The 22,207-nt window shown below is 43.2% G+C and overlaps 1 protein-coding gene across 5 annotated transcripts in view; it reads left to right on the top strand.

The window, feature by feature from the left end:
• The window catches only part of LOC111149237 (ras homolog family member H), a 45,423-nt gene extending 25,295 nt beyond the window's left edge, over positions 1 to 20,128 (top strand). For all 5 annotated transcript variants that reach the window (XM_022506193.1, XM_022506191.1, XM_022506192.1 and 2 more), the window contains 2 exons: positions 17,281 to 17,392; positions 17,919 to 20,128. In XM_022506193.1, coding sequence (XP_022361901.1) covers positions 18,138 to 18,713 — 576 coding nt within the window. In that variant the 5' untranslated portion in view covers positions 17,281 to 17,392; positions 17,919 to 18,137 and the 3' untranslated portion in view covers positions 18,714 to 20,128. The remainder of the gene's footprint in view (positions 1 to 17,280; positions 17,393 to 17,918) is intronic.
• The last annotated feature ends 2,079 nt before the right edge of the window (positions 20,129 to 22,207 follow it).

Below are 22,207 nucleotides of genomic sequence, written 5' to 3'. Positions count from 1 at the left end.
CTGTCACAAATTATTAGGCCAGTGAACTCCCCATTGTACTGGGGCATGTTTCCAGGAAAAGAGGTCCAAATTTTGTTTGTATTTTGTGACAATCTAAGACAGCTACTGCTGAACACAGTCCTGAAATCAGAGGCCTGGGGCCCTTTATGCTTAGCTTGGCTCATGTGCCCTTGCTCAGGCCTTTTCAACATGCATGCCTCTGAGTCAAGTTTGGAGGGTGGAAGGGGAAGGACAAGCAAGGCAAGGCAAAAAGGAAAATCCTGGGAGTAGGGAAAGATCATCATGGCAGGAACTTTGAGCTATGCTTCTCACTTTCTTCTCTGTTAACATCTGCTCTCAAAGTCAAGTGTGTTATCAGTGTTTTCGTAGAAACATGAAATATCAGTACTGGAGAAGCCCATTGGAGTTCAGTGCCTAATTTTAGAGATGAGGCAGCTGAAGTCTGGAGAAGCCAACTGCTGTGAGCAAGGTCCTGTGATTAGTGGTAGAGCCAGGATTTGAGTCTGACTCACAGTCCGGGGCTCTGTACCCTGTACACTGCCTCTCCTTACAATATGGTGAGAAAAAGCCTAAAGTACCACATCGAGCCTCCATTTATATTTAGTCTTATATTCTCAGATTTATCCATAACTGAGAAGGAACTCCTTAGTCCTCTACTAAAGGAATTTGGAGTCAGGCAACTCAAAAATCTATTGATAAGGAAAAAATTTCATGATATATTATTGGGTAAGAAAAGCAGCTGAGAATATAGCAGGCTGTAATTTGCATATTAAAAAAAAGAATGTGTGTGTGTATAGGATAATTACAAATACACGCTCATTCATGTACACAGGTGAATACCTATCGTAATGTAATAACTTCGGAAAAATGCATGAGGAACTTAATACATTGGTTGCCTCCAGGAAAATGGCCAGGAACCATGGACGGCAGGCATAACAGGGAGACATATTTTTCACTCTTATACTCTTTGTTTTATTTTTTAAAGAAATTTATTTATTTATTTGAGAAAGAGAGAGAGAGAGACTGAGAGAGTGTGTGAGCAGGAGGAGAGGGACAAGCAGACTCCACACCCAGTGTGGACCCTGACGCTGGGTTTGATCTCACGACACTGAGATCATGACCTGAGCTGAAATCAAGAGTTGGACACTCAGTTGACAGAGCCACCCAGGCAACCCACTCTTGTACTCCTTGAATCTTACTATAGGTATGTATTAGCTATTTTTTAAAAAAGTAAATATATACACATTTCAAGATGACATGTGAGCTCAAATGAAGGGTAAAACTAATGCTTTCTGGAAGTTTCTCGAAGGCCTCATGGAGACGTGGCATTTGAGCTGGCCTCTGGGTCAGGCAGAATTTTGTCAGGAAAAGTCAGAGCAGGAAAGATCATATTTCAGGAGACGAGAACAGGATGCTTAAGGTTATTGAAGCAGGAAATGCAGACAGAGTTTGGGGGACGCTGCGTAGTCTGGAGAAATTGCCGCAATGGCCAGGGACCTGGGGACAGTGAGAAAGGTAATGAGAGAGATGGCTGGATGGAGGTCATTTTATATTTAACGTGGTGTAAATTGGCCCCAGTGTTCCTTTCCCACCTCATCCTTCCTCCCCTGCTGTACTTCGGCCACAAAAGCCAGCCCTCTCTGCTTCAAATGCGCAGACCTTTCCCACTTGTGTACCTGGGCACTGGCCACTTCCTCTGTGTGGTTGCAGTCTTCCAATCCTATTTTCTTTGCCTCCTTCAAGACCATTTCAAATGTCACTCTTCTCCACTCTCTCCACCCCCAGCAACCCAGAGGATGTAAGTGCTCTGTCCTCAGTGTTCTCTTGGCATTTGGAATTTACCATCACTACAGCACTTGTCCACTTAAATTTTAATTTTTCTGGGGGCTGAAGCCGAGCACGAGGTCATTGGTATGCAGAACGTTGTTTCTTTTCTCTCTAATTTAGGATTTTATTCTCTAAGGTCCCAGCTTTATGGAACCTTATTATGATGAAGCGGAGTCATAGCTTTCTGTTTTCACATGGCTATCCCATTACCTCTCCATGAAGTCATTTCTCCTATAGAGGAAAAAAAAGTGAGGGCCAGAGACATTATTAACTAAGTAAGAAAAATGTTTTTTTTTAAAAACCTCTAGGCCTCGTCTAAACTATATTAATATATTCTTCATTATCTTTGTCCCCAATAGGCTCTTTTAAAATAGCCTAGTTTAAAGCCAATTAAAGGCAGATTGCCTGTCGTTTTTTTTCAGACTTCTATGAATTTAGAACTTAATGTTAATAGAACATTTTATATGCATACATGATGAATTAAACAGTTAAAAACGAAAAGAATTTTGTTCTGGAGTATCCTGACAGGTTCAGGGTCATTATAGGCTTTTTTCTCCCAGTGTCTATAAGTCCTCGATGAGAACTTGAGCATCGAGGGAGATATTGTCCTTACTAGTATGTATTTTGTCTGCAATATAATCCATATAAAAGTACAGACATCTATATTCCAAAAGGGGATTTCAACCCCTTAGGAAAAGCTGTACAAATGTGTGTTCTTAGGTTATTCCTCTCTGTTCGTCTTTCTTTTAGACATTGAGGAAATAGCTGTGGTCCCCCCCATGACAGCTTTATCTACAGAGGGATGTGTAGAAGACACAGAACCTTGTCTCTGCCCAGACCAAGGCCCTTCTGAGACTTCTGGGTATTCAGGAGCCCCAGAACAAGCTTGTACCTTTATTTTCCGGCATAAATGGGACCCTTGACCAAATTGTTCAACTGCTTATTTTTTTTTCAGTTGCTAATATATCATGGGCATCCTTCTTAGGAAGTACACTCCTTCTTGGGCCGTCTTACATAGGGGCTGACCGAATTCTTTTCAATGTTGTATTGGGTCACGCTGAATGGATATGGAAGAATTACTTTAACCACTGCCTTTTGATGGACCGTGCGGTTATTCCCAGTTCTTTTCTTGCTGTTATGGATAACGCAGCAATGCAAGTTTTTGCATATATATCTCGACTATGGGTGTAGTTACAGCAGGATAATGTGTTTAAAGAATTGGAATTGCCAGGTGGAAAGGTAGATGTATTTACAGTTTTGAAAGCTAGTGTGGGGGGGCATACCAAAGGTAAGAACTCTGTATTCCCGAGTTTAAATAGTAGCTTAGAAATAAAGAGCAATCGCCCATGATCATGGAGACTATGAAACAGCACTTGATTTGCTTCAGTAGTGTCATTTGATGTGGCCTCTCAGAGTTTTGTGTTGAAGTTTAAAGCAGTGCAGCAGAGTATAATGTTTTTGATCAATGAATCCAAGTATTAGTTCTTACATGAGACTTTTTGCGACATTTGAATAATTTGAAAATTGCAACATGTTTTTCTTTGCATTGTTATGTGTTTTAAAGCTAAACAATGGGCTGAGAAAATGCTGGTTCCTAACCCCTGATTACTGAAACTAATGTTGTCAGGCAGACTGGAACGGTTACCAAGCGCCTAGCGCCAGGTGTCACATACAGGAAGTAGGCACTGGATTCTGGCATGTTGCCCTCTACAAGATGTCACTCTTTGACACATGTCCCAAGGGCGAGAGCGCCTGCTTCAGGGAGAAAACTTTCAAATGTTGTTAGAAATCAGGAATGTCCTAAGAAAGAAGTCACCTACCTTCTGAAAAATGTCTTTCCAACAATTCCTCCTCCTCGCCCACCTTTATCTTCATCTGTTTAATTGGCTGTAATGATATACCATCGTATTTTATTTCTCTCAGTTCTGGAAAGTCTAAGATCCTGGTGGTAGCAAGTGTCTGGGGAGGTCCGGCTTCCTGGCTCACAGATGGCGCCTCCTCATTGTGTCCTCATGTGGCGGAAGGGGTGAGGGAGCTCTCCGGGGTCTCTTTTGTAAGGACACGAATCTCACTTGTGAAGGCCCCACCCTCATGACCTATTACCCTCAAAGTCCCTACTTCCTAAAACCGTCGCTTTCGGGGTTAGATTTCAATGTATGAATTTTAGGGGGACAGAATATTCAGATCATAGCAGATTGCTTTGTTTCATCAAAGTTGCAAAGCTAGATAGGCTTCCCCTACATGAGACAGTGGGAGGGGAGGTCGACACAGCACTATGAATGGGCTCAGAGGCCAGACTGCTGGGTTCAAACCCCTGCAGCTCTCCTGACTAGCTTGTCATCTTGGGAAAGTTCCTTTATTTCTCTGTGCCTTAGTTTCCCCAGCTGTAAAATATGACAGCAGTGGTATTGACCATATACTATCATTTAATGATTGATGGGCTAATTTTCATAAAACACATCAAACAGCGTCTGGCTTAGTAAGTACCACAGTGAGTGTTTATTTGTATGCTTTTCTACAAAGGGTCAGACACCCTACTAAGCATGGGAGATAGATTCTTTTTCATTGCCTTAAAAATCCTACGAATTAGCCATCATTACCCACATTTTGTTGTTCTGGTTATATGATTGGCCCAAGGTTATACTGCTAATCAGCGATGGGCGTGAGAATCTGAGACCCTGACTCCACAGTCTCACCTCTCTGTAAACAATCAAAAATTTGCCATTTCTTCTGTTGAACCTGAAACTATATCCTCTCACTTCATTCTGTGCTCTCAGTTATATATCCAGAACAAACTACCTTGACTTCTTTGATAATCGGAGCAATTTGTACGGTAGGAGTTTATCCTAATTCTGGAGGATGTCGAAAAGCTTAAGGATTGCCCCTAAAGAGACAGGATCTATCTCGAAGGAAGTTATGAGAAAGGGAACATCTGTTTGAAAAGTATTTTTATATTAAAACTGGGAGCTCAAAATGTTGAGTAAAAACTCACCAGTTCGGAACATCTATCTATAAGCTATCTATATGCATTTTGCATTTAAAATATTAAGGAAATTAAGTATGGGGTGTAGAATGTAGACATCATAGATATTTGAAAAACTCCTGGGTAGATGGAAAGAGTGCTGACTCAGCTGATCCAGTTTCTGGGCCTCAAGTCAGCCCCCAGTAGCTAAACCACTGTTCTGGGCCTTGGCTTCCTTGTGGGGGAAATGAGTAGGTTGAACTAGGTGACCTTTCAGGGCATCAAATCATGCTAAGTTTCTTTACCCATCAGGGAACAAGCTGTTTTACATTTTGTTTAGTGGTTGCTCAATGGTGGGGGAGTACCTGGAATTTGGGGGAATTCCCAGAATACATGGGCAAAAAATAGATTTTTAAAAGTTTACAACACATTTATTTAAACAAAAAGGATTAGTATTTTAATCTCTAAAGAGATTTTTAAGAAATGAAGAAATAATGCTAGAGAAGTTGATAAAACAGATGACTTACAGAAGAAGAATATAACTGGTTAGAAACAGATGAGAGAATGTTAATTTTCATCAGTTATCAATGAAATGCAAATGAGAACAAATCAAACTGGCAAATACTAAACCCAGTAACTGCTGGTAGTGTGATAAAGTAAATACTCTCATACACAGCTCATGGAGTAGAAGTTAGTCTAATTTTATATCTCTTTTGTTCCAGTAATCATGCTCATATCTATTTATACTAAAGAAATAATTGTATGTTTATACAAATTTATTTTTAGAATGTTCACCCACTGTTATTACAGTAAAAATCAAATATCCAATAATAGGCAATTGATTAAATAAATAATGTTACAGTCACATAATAAAACATTATGTAGTTATTAAAACTATGTTTGAAGAATCTTAATGATACAGGAAATATTAATGATGTAGGTGTTAAAAAAAGCAAGAAATCAAACTACATATAAAATATGGTATTAGTTTCAGAAAAAAAAAGATGTACTGAAAAAAAGAAACAGGAAAGGTATACTAATATCTTATAGCTTTTGGTTCAAGGTGGCAGTTAGCTTTCTCCTTTAGGTCCTTTAGATCATTTGGTATTTTGAAATGTTGTAGAACATGCATATACTACTTTTATAATCTGAAAAAAAAAAAGGATATATAAAAAATGATCCAGAGAAAATGAGAAGTCAGCCAATGCGGCGGCGGGGGGGGCATCTCTAGTCTGATTGGATCAGCAAAGAAAAAGGGAACTGCTGGGGTGCCTGGGTGTCTCAGTCACTGAGAGTCCGTCTCTTGATTTTGGCTCAGGTCATGATCTCAGGGTTGTGAGATTGAGCTCTGCCCTGTGTAGGCTCCCTGCTCAGTGGGGAGTCAGCTTCACCCTCTCTGTTTGCCCTCTCCCCTCTTGCGGGCAGTCTCTCTCTCTCAAATAAATAAATAAATCTTAAAAAAAAAAAAGGGAACTGCTGTTCACACACCCTCACAAGGGTATGTGTGTTGAGTGGTGGTGGTGGTGGTATGGGCATGGGGGGCTGGGGAAACCCTGGGGTGTGATGGTGCTTTAGAACTAGGAGCTGGGCTTGGTGGAGGTCTACGCAGATGTCAGATGGGCAGATACAGTTTCACAGTAAATAAACATCATCAGGTAGGGGGCTACTTTAGGTCAGAGGGGAAAACATAAAATCCTAAAGCAAACTTCCCATTGCTCCCTCACCTTTGCAGACAAAAAAGACCCCTAGGGTGGAACGTCTCCCTTATTCTCAGAGTTGCTTTGATTTGGGATCTGGTTTTGTTGGCGTAATACAGTTTCACTCTTGAGTTTCTTCTTTCTTTCTTTCTTTCTATTTTCATTATGACTTTTTTTGCTCTTTTGCAAAAAGCTAATTCTGCAGAATTGGGGCAGAGGGAGAAGGGAAGTCAGTGAATGTAATTATACTGGTAAAGTAATCAGATAATCTCAAAGTACCTTCGAGTATCCTTTGACTGGAGTATTTTCTAGAAGTTTCCCTTACTTTCCCGGGACAGATGATGATGTCCTGTTGAGATGCAGGTAAAGATTGTACTTGAAGCTCATGTTTCTCTTTTTACGACTTGGCTGGGAATCCTAACCCAGAACCATGACTTTTCTTTCCCCAGATCCAACTCAAAGGGAGGTAGGCTCCAAGCCTTTGAACTGTCTACCCTATGTCACTTATTCCATACACCAGCATTCTTTCAAATACTTGAAAAAATCATCATAGCATGAACTATACTTATCTTTTGGTGATCCTTTTTTGCATTTTCTGTATAACTAAAGATGAGGATAAAAACCACAGCTTGCCCAAAATGCTATAGAAAACCAAAGACCCACACCTTTTAAAACTTTCATCATAAAAGAATTTTGAACCTACAAAAAGCAGAGAGATCAGACTAACATACCCCTCATGGAGCTGTCATTCAACATGACAGCAGCAATTCTCAACATTTTCCCACTTTTCTTTTGTTATTATCCTTACTTCTTGTTTTTGCTGTCTTCTCTGGAATAATCTAAAATCCCAGGCAACATATTCAATTCTCCTGTCAGGACTTAAAAAAATATGTATGACCCAATATGATTATTGCCTAACAAAATTGGCAACAGTTTCTTAATGTCATCTAATATCCAGCCCATATGCAAACTCTCTTGAATATCTAAAAAAAAAAAAACACACACACACACACACAGAAAAAAAGACTTAAAAAACTCTCATGAGCAAGAAGAGAGATGAGCTTGAGACATTTATGGGAGGCGGCCGAATTACTCAGTTTTGCTTGTCTTCTTTCCACAAAGGAATGGGAAGCCAGAGAGGGTGCTTCTAGGAATTTTCAACAATTTTAGCTGTCTAGATCTAGAAAAGTTTTGTCTTTGGACACTATTGGCGACTCACAGAAATCCTCTATAGCCTCAAAGGAACTCAGATCAGCCTTTTCTTTCCTTTCCATGCAAACTTAAAAAAACAAAATGACACCTGGGTAGCTCAGTCGGTTGAACATCTGATTTTGACTCAGGTCATGATCTCAGGGTCATGAGATGGAGCGCCATGTTGGGCTCTGTGCTCAGTGGGGAGCCTTCCTGAGATTCTCTCTCCCTCTTCCTCTGCCCCTTTGCCCCCTGAGCGCTCACTCTCTAAATACATCTTAAAACAACGACAACACATACAAAGCACTTAAAAATGGCTCAGTGCATGCACAGAAATATTTTAAAGAGCACGTAAACAAGGAGCAGAAAATGAGAATCACCTACAATCATAGGACCGTAGACAATCCAGGTTACTGTTGGTATGTAGTGCTCTGGGCTTTTTCAATCCTGTGGAATCATACTGTACCTATCCCTTTGAAACCTGCTTTTGCCCCCATGCAGCTTGTCGAGACTTGCCCCTGGTCAGTTAACATCCTTGTGCACTGTTACTTTAAAAGGATATTGATCAGAAGAATAAACTAATGAATTTAACCAAGAACCACCTGTTCTTACATAATTCTCTCCCCGTTATAAACAACGTAGACAGAACATGTGTGTAAATAAAGATTTCACGTCAAAGTTCGTGGAAGTGTAAGAACTATCCTTCTGCCAGCACTTCTTCCCTTCCCTCCCGTTCTTATCCCTCGTGCTGTGGCCACAGCCCCTCCCCGGCTCATCAAGCAGGCAGCCCAATCTGAAACACCAAACTCTGCCTGGTCTCCTTCAGCATTTCCTGTTTGCCAATGGCTTCCTCCCAGGCCACTGGGGCCTCAGAATCGTCTCACGGAAGGGCTGGGTGTTAGTTCTACTTGAGGGATGTTGCTGGGTCCGTCTGCTCCTTTCTAGCCCTGTCGCGCGCACTCCAGATAAAGCCCTCCTTGTTCCCACCTCTGTATTACTCCAGGAGCTCCCAAACGCACCCCTCTGGGCTTTCCCACTTGTGATCCCTCCGCACATACCACAGGAATGAACTTGCTGGAGCCCCGCCTGGTCTCCCACTCTGGACTCTTCCTGCCAGCCCAGCGGAGCTGCTTGCCAGCCTGGTTACACGGACCCCAAGTTTCTCTTTCCCTTTCATCTCTGTGCTTCTCAACAATGTCCCGCGCTCTACAAAGCCTTTCTTGGTTCCTGCCCACTGCAAGCAGCACTTCTTCCTTCGTTAGCACTTTGCTTGTTCCTTCTTCAGACATGGTTGAGATTGATGGTTTGTGTTGCCTTTGGATTCTAAGTGTCCTGAGGGTGGGGGCTGTGTCTCCTTGAACCTGGACTCTGCTCCGTTTTATGGCATGATGCTTGGCACATAGTAGGTGCTCAAAACGTCTAGTGAATAGGAACTATTTGAGTAAAAAGAGAATGGACTTGTAGGAGTCTACGTGCAAAAGGCCCGAGGATTTGAGTTGGCCGTGGCGCTCATAGTATACGCTGTCGATGCTGACAGCCCAGAAGCCATTTTGGATTATAAGAAAAGTACAGGCGCATTTCCCACAATTCCCTCTGCAGTCCTCTTCTCTCTCCCCACCCAGCAACCCCGCTGCAGCCTCCCGGAACCACTTTCGACTTCCCAAACGAAACCTGTTCATTTATTTATTTATTTATTTATTTGACACACAGAGAGAGACAGCAAGAGAGGGAACACAAGCAGGGGCAGTGGGAGAGGGAGAAGCAGTCTTCCCGCTGAGCAGGGAGCCCAATGTGGGGCCCGTTCCCAGGACCCGGAGATCATGACCCCAGCGGAAGGCAGACGCGCTTAACGACTGAACCACCCAGGCGCCCCCCAAACCTGTACTTTAATGCTGCTGGGCCTTTGCACATGCTTCCCTCCCTCCTTTGTTTGTCAAAATGTTGTTCATCCTACACACCCAATGTCACCTTTTGAATGTAGCAGTTTCCTCATCACCAGAGAATTAATTGCTCCCTTTCCCGGGGTTTAGAGGACTGTTTCATATCAACATCATCACAGCAGTAGCTCTTTGTCAAACTTATAACTAGTTTATAATAATCTTACATCCACCCTCTAGGTAAATAATAATAACAGGAGATACCTCTGTAATAGTCACTCTGTGCCCCATACATTTTATGTACTTTACATTCACTATCCCATTAAATTCCATACCATAACCTTTGCAAGGAAAGCATGATCACTGTTGTTTATTTAATTTGAAGAAATGAAGGCTTAGAGGAATTAAAGACCTTTCATGAGGTCACACAGCCAGTCCTTAGTAGAGTCAGAAGGCACTACAATTCTGGAATCCATATTCTTAACCATTAGGCTATATTGCCTCTGTTGACAATGGAACTGAAGCTCAGAGAGGTTAGGTATTCTGCCCCAGGCCACACAGTAAGTGCCAGACGTTGGAGCCCAGCCCAAGCTTGCCCGAGCCCAGAGTCTGTCCTCTCTTTTCTTACTCTGAACTGTCTTTCTTTGTAGAAGGGGTTGTCAAACTTTTTCTGTAAAGGGCAGAATAGTAAATATTTTAGGTCTGGCGAACTATAAGACCTCTGTTGCAACTTCACGTGGTAGCAAGAAAGCAGCCATAGCCAATACTAAACAAAAGAGCATGGCTTTGTTCCAATAAAGTGTTATTAATGGGCACTGAAATTTGAATTTCATGTAATTTTTCCATGTCATGAAATAAACTTTTGGTTTTTTTTTCAGTCAGGAGGAAATGTAAAATGCTTAATTCACGGCCATACAAAAACATATGGTGGGTGTGGCCTGTGGGTGAGCCATGGTTTGACAATCTTGTTTTACAGCAACTTGTTTTATATCATAGAGTGGTTAGATACGCGTGCCTCTTTGCTCTGTCTTTCCTGGAACAATTCAGCTTGGTGCCCAACTGAGAAAATAGGAGTCCCTTGGTAATATGGGTGCCCAACTAAGAAAATCAGAGTCCCTTGGTAAATGAAATTTACATTCCTTAAGAAGACGTTCAGAGAGCACGTGACCTTCTTTGAGCATGGCTCACATAGACCGCACCCCAGCTCCAAACAGTTTTTCAGAATATGCCTTCTATTACTCTGGGAAACGCTATGGTAGCTACATTTTGCCAGCCACCTTAGTTCTGAGATGAGGTTCTGGAGTTCCTTCATGGTGCTCTGGGCAGCTGGCTGGCTGGCCTTGTTCCTTTCTTGCAGCAAGCTGGGAACTCTAGACCCCTCCTGATCATCTGATTATTGTTCTCCTGGGAATGGAAGGGACCAGTCTGGGTAGGGTGGCTGGAACAGAGGAGAGGAACCGTGCCATGCTCTCTGTTTGGCCTGTGGGTCAGAGGAACAGGGCTCCTGGCTCAGAGGCTTCAAGGCTCAGGGCACTGAGATAACCGGAAGTCTCAATCCTTGGTGGTGCTCCATTTTAACTCCGTTATGACAGGATGAAATAGGGTTTATAATTAGGAATGCAAATATTGTTTAGAAACTTGACTCTGGAGAACACGTATTAAAAGTTGTTATATGCAACTAATGAATCCTTGAACACTACATCAAAAACTAATGATGTACTATATGCTGGCTAAATTAATATAAGAAAAAATGTAAAATAGGGGCGCCTGGGTGGCTCAGTGGGTTAAGCCTCTGCATTAGGCTCAGGTCATGATCTCAGGGTCCTGGGATCGAGCCCTGCATCGGGCTCTCTGCTCAGCGGGGAGCCTGCTTCCCCCTCTCTCTCTGCCTGCCTATCTGCCTACTTGTGATCTTTCTCTCTGTCAAATAAATAAATAAAATCTTAAAAAAAAAGAAAGAAAAAATGTAAAATAAATAAATAAATAAAATCTTTATAGAAAATAAAATAAAAGTTGCAAACCAGCATCTTGCAAGCAAAGTTTCAGAACAAAAGCCATTTGAAACAGAAATTATCTTTCTATAAAATAAACTGGGGGGGAATTGGGTGATGGGTATTAAGGAGGACGTGTGATGTGATGAGCACTGGGTGTTATATGCAACTGATGAACCACTAAATTCTACCCTTGAAACTAATAATACAGTATATGTTAACTAAATTGAATTTGAATAAAAAAAAAAAAAAGAAAAGGAACTCAGGGGTCCCTGGTTGTTTTAGTTGGTGGAGCATGCGATTCTTGATCTCAGGGTTGTATGTTCGAGCTCCACGTTACGTGTAGGGAACACTTAAATACAAAATCTTAAAAAAAAAAAAAGAATGAATTTCCTTCTTTGATTTTGAAGAGGGAATTTAATCGTTATTTGTAGCAATGAGAAACACGTTAAGGGGAATTACTAAAGCAGGGCTGAAAATTAGTGAAATGAACTCTCTTAAGATGAAACTCAAGATAAAATACTACTTGAAAAGGTGGCAACTGCCAAGGCAGTCACCCCAATTAAAGTGTCTTGAAACTGGGTCTGCATAGGAAGTGTTGGTTGTATTTGAGATGTGGGGCCAGTGCCAGTGAGAGTCACAGGCTGAGGGGGACATGCGGGGCTGCTGGGGCTCTGGAGTCGGACAGGGGTAGGGCTCACTCTGCCTCTGCCATTTGCTTGCTGTATGGCTGCCGGCAAGACTTGCCACAGCCTCCAGTCTCTACCGCTGTGAAACAGTGATATCTCTACGCGTTTCTAGTATGCTCTCAGGACACGTTATGGTGCCCGCCACACAGGAAGGCCTAAACAGATGTTTTTTTAAAATGAATAAAACAACTAATGAGTAATACAAAGCACTTGGTACAGACCCTGAAAGATGCCGAAAAATGTAAATAAAGATCGTAAAACAACCATGGACCCAGTAATGCCACATTTGTGACTATATCCCCCAAGAAATCATCATCCCATATAAAAGTAACTTACATATATAGACATACATATGTATACATATATATATATATATTTGCATAGGTATTTTTTATATGTAAAATAGCACAGTTGCTAATGATGGAGAAATCCTAGGGTACGAACTCAAAGACTTGGCTAACCATGGAGAACGGCTGGGCTCTTATGGATTGTTGAAGCAATGGAAAGCTATTTAGCTAAAACCTGGCAAGTGTGTAGACTGTTGAAAATCGGCATTTTAAAAAAAATCTGAGAAAATGTTGAGAAGATATGTAGACGTGTATATTTATTAGAGAATAAAACTGAATTGGAATCTGGAGTGATAACATTTGGAGATAATGACATTTTTCTCTATTAAGTTGCTTAAGAGTTTTTGAATTGGGCCTCACTGGCCCCCCCCGTCCCCAGCCAAAGAAAAGAAAGGAAAGGAAGCCCTCAACCCCGTTGCCAGATGGGGAGGTCTCCGTGGGCTCATCCATGCGGGGCAAGGCCTGGTCTCGCTGTGGTGTCCCTGCTAGGCTGTGGAGGGGGTCACTGAGGGAAGGTCCTGTTGGGAGATGGGGTCACTGAAGTACAGGATGCTTTCTTAATCATCTAAGTGTGTTATATTTGTGGTAGAATCCATTTCTTAATGAATGAATTGGCTGCTGCTAGTGCAGGACCTCTGCCCAAAGCCCATTTGAGGAGGGTGCCTTTCAGATGTATCCTCTGTAATAGAGAGGCCTTCCTTGGTTCATATTTTTTGAGAAAGATAGCTTAGGATTCCATTAGCGTTTGGAAATAGGCCACCTCAATCAAAGGCCAGATAACCTAGAACTCGCAATAATAATTAGTCAATAATGATCATAATTGTTGCTTTGTTGGTATGATTGCTACTTGATCCTTACGTACTTCCTGCAAGGAAGGTGAGGCAATTCTTATTCCAGGTTTATAAAGGAGGGATAAGCCCAAGAGGGCAAACTATTCTATCAGGGTGTGATGATGGCTACAGGATGGGTCTGTGGGAACAGATTATGACAACACAAGTTGGGTGACTGATCCAGACATGGCTCAGGTCATTAGAAAACATTCTCAAGAAGGGGTGGGAGTTGGGGGGGGGGCGGTGAGCGAAGGGAAAGGTCTTTGTAGGCAAATAGGGAAGCACAGAGTATGTCCAAAGAAAGATCAGTAGGGAAGAACGGGATCTGTTAGTTGGCATGGGACCCGAGGCCAGAATGAATCCTGGACTTCCTATTAGATAGCCCTCAGCTTTCCAGGAGATGAAATGGATGAGGGCGACTCATCCCTATGCCCTGCCTCTTGTCCGCCTCTGTTCTTCTGCTGCAGTGGACGGAGGCTCCCACCTCACCCTGTTGCCTTTGGGGGGATGAAGACTCGCTCCCATCTTCTCTCCATGTGCAACACATCTGGCCCCATTGAAGGTGTACTTTCCATGAAAACAGTGAAAAAAGGAATAAAGGGAGACAGAACTCAAGTTTCTGAGAACTGAGAGCTTCTGAGATTGAAGGTGCATTGATTCCAGTGTGACTGAAGCCCTCACAGGGTCATTTTAGTGGCCTCCCTCATGATTCCACTTGAATTCACTCTCAGTAACTCTTTTCTGCATTGAGAGACATATAATAGGGGCCCTCCTGCTGGTTACCCATTTGTGCAGTACCACAGAAAAACCGCATCTGTTTTTCACCGACAGTCCCTTTTAGGGAGAATTTCTCATTGTAGGAGAAATTCCACTGAAAGCAAGCCCATCAGCCTTCCAGACTGACGATGGGACCCATAACGGCTCTTTTGTGGGTACATGTGACACACCAGCTGGAGATGATCTGTCATGTCTATATAGGGTAGTGCTCTAACCTGGACCGGAGGCCCTTCCCCCACATCTCAGCTCCATATTTAGCCATCTGCTGAAGGCTACGTGTGTCATCAAGGTTTATCATCTGTCTTTGCTGCTACAGAACAATACAGGGGTTTAGCTTCTTATATTCATTGAGTAGGGTAATGAAGTTTTCTCCTTTGGCCTCAGTTTTAATAGAACCACAGAGAAAGTTAATATTGTCTAACTGCTTTACAATTTGAGAAACTGAGACCCTGAGAGCTGACCTGATGTGACTCTTAGTGCTAGAGCTGGCTGGGAATGAAGGTCATTGACTTTTGGAAGCTTGGTAGGTGGCAAGGCTCAAAATAGGAATTTCTTTGTTCACATTATATTTTCGTTTTCATGCTACAAGAAGAAATCCCCCCTTTTCTGGTCATCATGGCTGGGTGTAAGACTTTCAAGGCAGTCTTTGGCAGAGAGAACTCTATAGGGCTACTTCTAATTCCCCACTTACAATTAATCATTGTTTAGCATTGCATTTAGTGACTATTCTCTAACAATGACATTAATAATAAGGACTACTTACTTATGTAAGTAGGACTTACTTATTTATATTTGCTATGTGTTGACTGTGCACATATAGTATGTTTACGTTACGCACTATGCTAGGGACTTTTTACATCTAAACATAGTTAATTGTCTCAGCAACCCAGTGATGTTGATGTTATTACACTGATATACAGAGGAGGAAACAGACTTAGGGAGGATAAGAAACTCTGCTAAGGTTGTTGCATAAGGGGTTGGTTCCGAGCCAAGATTCAGTTCCAGATCCACCCAGATTTAAAGTTGGTGTTCTTCTTGTTGCAGGTACCTACTCAGGAAATTTGGCCTTTGCTCAATCAATCTATTAGAAAGATTTTATTTAATAACCAAAAGTCTGACACATGCACATTTTCCCCTAGTTCCTGTCCTGCTCCATTAGCATCAAACTGAAACTCAAAAATGTCTTAAAATGTCTTGGCTCTGGACCAAGTAATGAGGGGGTCACAAACACATATATTTAAGCCATGTGTAGATCTAAAGAGCTAAAATCAGAGACCTGACAGAACCCCCCCAAGGAGACCTCGCTCAAAGGTCTGGTGACAAAGAGGTAGGTATCTAGGACCATGGTGCGTGAAAGTGACCCATTGTGAGTCTCAAGACAGAGTCTAGTCAAACATTTGACATCCTAGCCCCCGTGCCAATATTTGGCATTTTATTTTATAGTTTTTTAGATAGAGAGAGTGCACACATGAGTGCGAGAGTGATGAGGGGAGGGACAGAGGGAGAACAAGAGAGAGAACCTTACTCCCTGCTGGGCACGGAGTCCTGCGGGGCTCTATCCCAGGACCCTGAAATCATGACCTGAGCTGAAATAGAGAGTCTGATGCTTAACTGACTCAGCCACCAGTTAAATTTTTATTTAAAATTTAGCATTTCATTTATTTATTTTTTAAAAGATTTTATTTATTTATTTGACAGAGAGAGACACAGCGAGAGAGGGAACATAAGCAGGGGGAGAGGGAGAGGGAGAAGTAGGCTTCCCACCAAGCATGGAGCCCGATGTGGGGCTCGATCCTGGGACCTTGGGACCAGGACCCGAGCAGAAGGCAGATGCTTACCAACTGAGCCACACAGCTGTCCCTAAAATTTAGCATTTTAAATAAACAGTAGTGGAAATACATAACATGATGGTTCCCTGTAGGTCCCATGCGCCAAGTTCTGTACTAAGACAGACTCTCCACATGCTGAATACTTAAAATAACCGCATGAAGAAACCAGGGCTCCCCAAGGTTAAGTAACTTGGCCAAAGCCACCCAGCTCATGGGTCATTAAAAAATGAATCCGTGAAATTAGTGTGAATTATGTATTTGATTAACTCATTTGCAAAGCCTACTATTTCAAATTAAACAAACAGAAACTATAAGTTGGTAAGAATAAAGATTTCTTGGAAGCGAATGGCAGGATTTAGAGGAGTCATTTTTAAAAGTGTTTTTTTAAAATATTTAAAAATTTAAAAAATATTTTAAATTTTTAAAAATTAAAAAAATTAAACTATTTTTAAATTTAAAATAATATTTTAAAAATTATGTTTTGAGGGATGCCTGGGTGGCTCAGTCAATTAAGCGGCCAGCTCTTGGTTTTGTCTCAGGTCATGATCTCAGGATCCTGGAATCGAGCCCTGCATGGGGCTCCATGCTCAGTGGGGAATCTGCTTGAGGATTCTCTCCTTCTCCCTCTGCCCCTACCTGCCCCCCCTCTAAAATAAATAAATAAATCTTTTAAAAAATTGTTTTTCGAGGCAGACCTATGCATTGCTGTACACGTGAGAAGTCGGAATATCACCAATCAGGGAGGTTATAAGCCCAGATTGTCCTAATAACCTTCATTCTGAATTTTGGTCTGAAAGACCTTTCCTTTGTCTGAGGCTGGGCTGGCCTGCGATGACGTCCTTCGGCACACGGGACACTGTCTTCAAGGCTGATCTCATCGTCTGGAGCTCTCACACCAGCAGTGAATGAGAATTTATTTGACCCTCTCAGGAAATTCAGATGCTATCATTTATCCAGCCCTATTTAAGGACACACACTGAGTAGCGTTGCTTTTAAGCAAGTGCTCAAACCGAGGTCATCGTCTCGGTTATAGAGCTTGATTTCAGAGGCAGAAAATGCCAAGGACAGTGCCGTTTATATTACATATATAGCCAGTTTTTGGCAAAACATCAAGAGAAAAACCACAGCCAATTTTTAGAGTTCCGGTGATTTCTTTTCTCTGACCTTAGTGCAAATTCCCACATAAACCGAGGACTGGCTGATTAATCAATACATTACGGGACATGCTTATATGGTCACTCATTATTCTTCTCTTTGTCACAGTTCCCAAAGTGGCTGGGATCCATTAGAAACTGAAGCTACTGTCTGAGCCTTCCCCACCTCGTGGACCAGAAGCCAACAGAGAGCTGTTTGAAAGCGAGCATTCACACATCAGGTTGCTACTGAGGTCTTTTTCATGTTGTTATCAGAGCAGTTGCTGGTGTTTTTTTTTTTTTTTTTTTTAATCACTGGGCTGATTTAGAGATAAAAACCAGCTTCTGCTTCTTGACTGGGTGGAGTTGTGGGTGTCTGGGCTGGGGTATGTGCACAGCTTTCCTGACCAAAGGGGAGAGTGATTGGACAGTGGGTTGGAGGGCTACACCGAGGGGAGCCCTGTGTTTAATTAGCATGCCAATGAGGAAGCTCCCCTTCTTTAAAAAGGGAAAGGGGCTCCTGAGTGGCTCAGTCGGCTGAGCAACCGACTTGTGACTTTGGTTCAGGTCATGATCTCAGAGTCCTGGGATCAGACCCTGCATCAGGCTGTGCTGAGCATGGTTCCTCCTTGGGATTCTCTCTCTTCCTCTGCTTCTCCGCGCTCCTCCTCCACTTGCAGGAGCTTTCTCTTTCTCTAAAAAAAAAAAAAAAAAAAAAAATGAAGAAGAATAAAGACTCAATCCTCTCCTCCCCTCTTTCTGTTGCAGCTGGTTGCAGTTGAAGGCTGGCCTTTGGAGGTTTTCCAAGTAGAGCATACATCTCCCTCGGATGGACGGGGAGAATTGCTGTCCGAGGTCCTGAGAGCACGACCCACTCCACACCCCTGGATTTCATTCGCTGCCTTGAATGGCCTTTGCTTCAGCAGCCCACTGAGGGCCCTTTCCCTTGGGGTTCTGAACTTGTAACTAGGACTCCAGGCTGGGAAGATGCTGAGTTCCATCAAGTGTGTGTTGGTGGGAGATTCAGCTGTGGGGAAAACCTCTCTCCTGGTGCGCTTCACTTCAGAGACCTTCCCTGAGGCCTACAAGCCCACAGTTTATGAGAACACAGGTGTGGACGTCTTCATGGATGGCATCCAGATCAGCCTGGGCCTCTGGGACACAGCGGGTAATGATGCCTTCCGAAGCATCCGCCCCCTGTCCTACCAGCAGGCCGATGTGGTGCTGATGTGCTACTCTGTGGCCAACCATAACTCTTTCTTGAACCTCAAGAACAAGTGGATTGCTGAAATCAGGAGCAACTTGCCCTGTACCCCCGTGCTGGTGGTGGCCACCCAGACGGACCAGCGGGAGATGGGACCGCACAGGGCCTCCTGCATCAATGCCATAGATGGAAAAAAACTGGCCCAGGAAGTGAGAGCAAAGGGCTACCTGGAGTGCTCAGCCCTCAGCAACCGGGGGGTTCAGCAGGTATTCGAGTGCGCTGTCCGGACTGCTGTCAACCAAGCCAGGAGACGCAACAGAAGGAGGTTCTTCTCCATTAACGAGTGCAAGATTTTCTAGCCTCCCAGAGACTCTGTCCGCACTCATTTGCTCCCTGCAAAGACTCACAGGGACAGGGAGAGCAGGCAAGCCAACAAGGACTGATGCTCTTTCTAGGTACGTCTGTCACAGCACTTCCCTTAGGATGCTGTCACTGATGGGACTTAGCCACTAGCTGTTTTTATGAAATATACTCTACAAATGAACACCTCTTGCCCCGTCTGATTGGAAGGTTCTATAATGAAGATTTCTACCTTCGATTAAAAAAACAAAGTAGTCTCCATCATTTTGGACGATGAAGTGAGTTTTTCCAAGAATTCCATATTTAAAGACGCATTTTATTTAAATGATAACACAGTGTATAGCTCTTGTATAGAATTAGTTTTTACATTTGGGAAGTCCCTAGGCGGTCCCAAACATGGACTGCTGTATGAGGGATACAACTCTCTGGGGTTCTGCCAAAGGCTTGTAGTGTTTTCCCCTAAAGTAGTGATTTTCTGGAGACCACTTGCCCACTAGGTATTACCAGGTAATCAGATTTTAAAATGACCATGGCCGGATCCTTGCATTTACTCTCTCATCTACCTGTTATTCAGAGTTGTATATAAGATACAGTTCAAGAACATAAGATTCTTCAATGCTACCTGATTAAAAATTGAAATTTTAAACATCTGTCACTAGATTGCTCTATGATTATATATTTTTTTAAAAAAGCATTTCTTATTTATGATCCTACCTTTTACCCAGAGAAGTCCAATTGTGCACTAAGTCTTCTTCCCTCTTTCACCAAAATAGACGGAAGGGAAACCTTCCAGGTGGGGAATCAGACAGCTCCAATGCAACCTATGCAACAAAAGAGAGGAAGTCTCATTTTCACTTCAGGAACCAGTGCCCTTTGCCGGCTTCTTCCAACACCATGGTTCCTAGCTGGCTGTAGGTCTTCTGACGACGAGCCGGCTCAAATCTCTGTATGATGGTAATTTAGAAAATTTACTGATTGAGCGCTAAACTTAGCTGGCATGGCAGCATAATTTATTAAGGTTAAGATTGAATCCAGATCACTGGGAAGGCATCTACCTATATATATGTGTGTATGTGTAAGGGAAAAAAAGGTGGGAACTTATCATTTTTACTTATCATGATTATGAAACACCTGAGTGAAAAAAAGAATTCATGAATTCCAAGCACAGGGAACAGGCACACTGTATAACAATTGTTCAGATAATAAAAGTTATCAGGAGAAATACTGAATACAAAAGGACTCATCTCTACCTCCTCCAACCTCTTTCTGTCTAATAGCTTAAAAGCAACGATATTGCTCAGCTGTTAAAGTTGAGAATAGAGGACTGTGTAATGGGAGGGAGACATTGTGAAGGTGGGCATCCGGGTGTATCATTTGCTCATCTAAATTGAATAAAACTTAGAACTACTCTGAACCACATTTGTTGAAGTCCTTCATTGTTCTAGCACAACATGGCCATCGTGCACAAATGGTGAGAGAGTGGGCATGAGTGACTATGAATAACGTATGTCGACATAACCAACACGATTTTTTAGTTTACTTATGTGCCCAGTCCTTTACAGCTATAATCAGTGTTAAGATTAGCTCTGTGCTTGTCCTCAGACTCCTTTCTCCTTCCCCTCTCCTCTCATGCACATCTAGGAAAGGCGCGGGACCTGGGTCTTAGTCTCTCCCTGGGGCCGGGATTCCCTTAGTTCCCTGGGACTGACCTCTCTGCCTTCACCCAGACATTTCCAGCCCTCCTGTCCTGTGGCTTGTCCTCACCTCTGTGTCACCCGTGTGCCTGGCTTGAGAGCAGCCATAATTCAGCTCTCTTCACTGCGCCTCCAGAGGCTCGGAGGGCTTGAAACCCGACCGGGCAGGGGAGGTGAGGACAGCTCATCTCCTCTGATTTCCCTGTTGATCCCAATCCTCTCCTCCAATGTAGGAACAGTCTTAAATCACTCACGTAGGTTTTCCTTCAGGGGCCCAGTCTTTAGGGTAGAGGGCTATTTAACGTGTTAACAGGAATGAATTTCTCCTTACTAAAACTGGCTGTTGTGGACATTGGGGAAGGTATGTGCTATGGTGAGTGCTGTGAAGTGTGTAAACCTGGAGATTCACAGACCTGTACCCCTGGGGATAAAAATATATGTTTATAAAAAATAATAAAAAAATAAATTAAAAAAAAATAAATAAAACTGGCTATCCCCAGGCTTTTCATTCTTTCTTACTGAAGGGAGAAAGGAAATGTCTGAGCATGGGAGGGCCCAGGTGCCTGATTCTAAGTGAGGGAGGATGAGGTGGAAGGGGAAGAAGAAGGGCAAGCCAGAGAGGGCAAAATCAGACGGATTTGCCCTTACTCAGGCAGACACACAGATAAGCGCTCTGCCAGGAGCCAAGCTTACAGGCCCCCCCGGGTCCCCTCACACGTGAGAGCAGGAATCCATGTATAAGTCCTCCCCAGGGACCTGACAGACTGGTGTCTGTCTCCTTTGCTAGACCCTGGGTTCTCGAAGGCAGAGGCACCCCCCTATGCATCTTAGTGTCCCCAGGGCCCGGCACAGGGAAGGAACCTTAATTAAAGTTGTGTTGAACTGACTTGGAAAGAGAGAGGGGATTAGGGCTGTTATGCCACAGTGTGGCTACGAGGAGGAAGGAGACCCTTGTCAGCCCAGTGGGGTAGGAAGTGAAAAGAAGTCGTTTTGTTGGGGTCCACGCGAGGTATGCTCTGCCTAGACTCAGGCCTCTTGAACTTCAAACTCACTGTACCATGTCGTAGACTCTTCTATGCGGATCATTAACAACCAAGTAACGATGTTAAATATGCTCGTTTCCGTTAAAGAATTGATTAGAGTGCTCTAGTAATGCATCCTATTTCGTTTCTCTTATACTGACTATCTGAATGGGACAGCAGAGGGGCACCCGGGTGGCCCTGTTGGTCGAGCATCTGACTCTTGATTTCAGCTCGGGTCATGATCTCGGTGTTGTGAGATCAAGACCTGTGTTGGGCTCTGCCTGCTAAGCCTGGAGCCTGGTTAAGATTTTCTCTCTCCTCCTTCTCTCTCTGCCTCCCCCCCCAATTTGTGCTCTCTCAGTACATAAATAAATAAATGGGGCAGCAGAATCTAGTGTGATGAGATTGGGCTGAGCCATAACAAAGCCAAAGGCATCCTAATGGATCAAGTTCATTGAGCCCTTTGGATGTGCCAGGCTCTATGCTAAGCCCTTGAGTGTGCATTCCCTTATCATATGGTGTCTAGGTGGCCACGCTAATAAATACCATCTTACACAAGGAAACTGAGGCTCGGCATGTTGATGTGACAAGACTGAGGCTGGGGAGCAGAGGAGTGACAGCACCGGAGTCTTGAGCAGGTCTGTATGACTACAAAGCTCTGCTCCAAGCCACTGTGCCCCACTTCCTCCCTGAGCAGCCCGACTATATGTATGGCTTGGCCACATCCGATCTCAGGTCGCCTTGTAGAGCCCATCCCACCAGTCACGTGGCTTAGCA

Source organism: Enhydra lutris, unplaced genomic scaffold (assembly GCF_002288905.1).
Source record: "Enhydra lutris kenyoni isolate GAN:26980312 unplaced genomic scaffold, ASM228890v2 scaffoldscaffold21, whole genome shotgun sequence".
Classification (NCBI taxonomy): Eukaryota; Metazoa; Chordata; class Mammalia; order Carnivora; family Mustelidae; genus Enhydra; species Enhydra lutris.
Note: the sequence above shows the minus strand (reverse complement) of the source record. Positions and strands in the feature narration are given on the sequence as shown.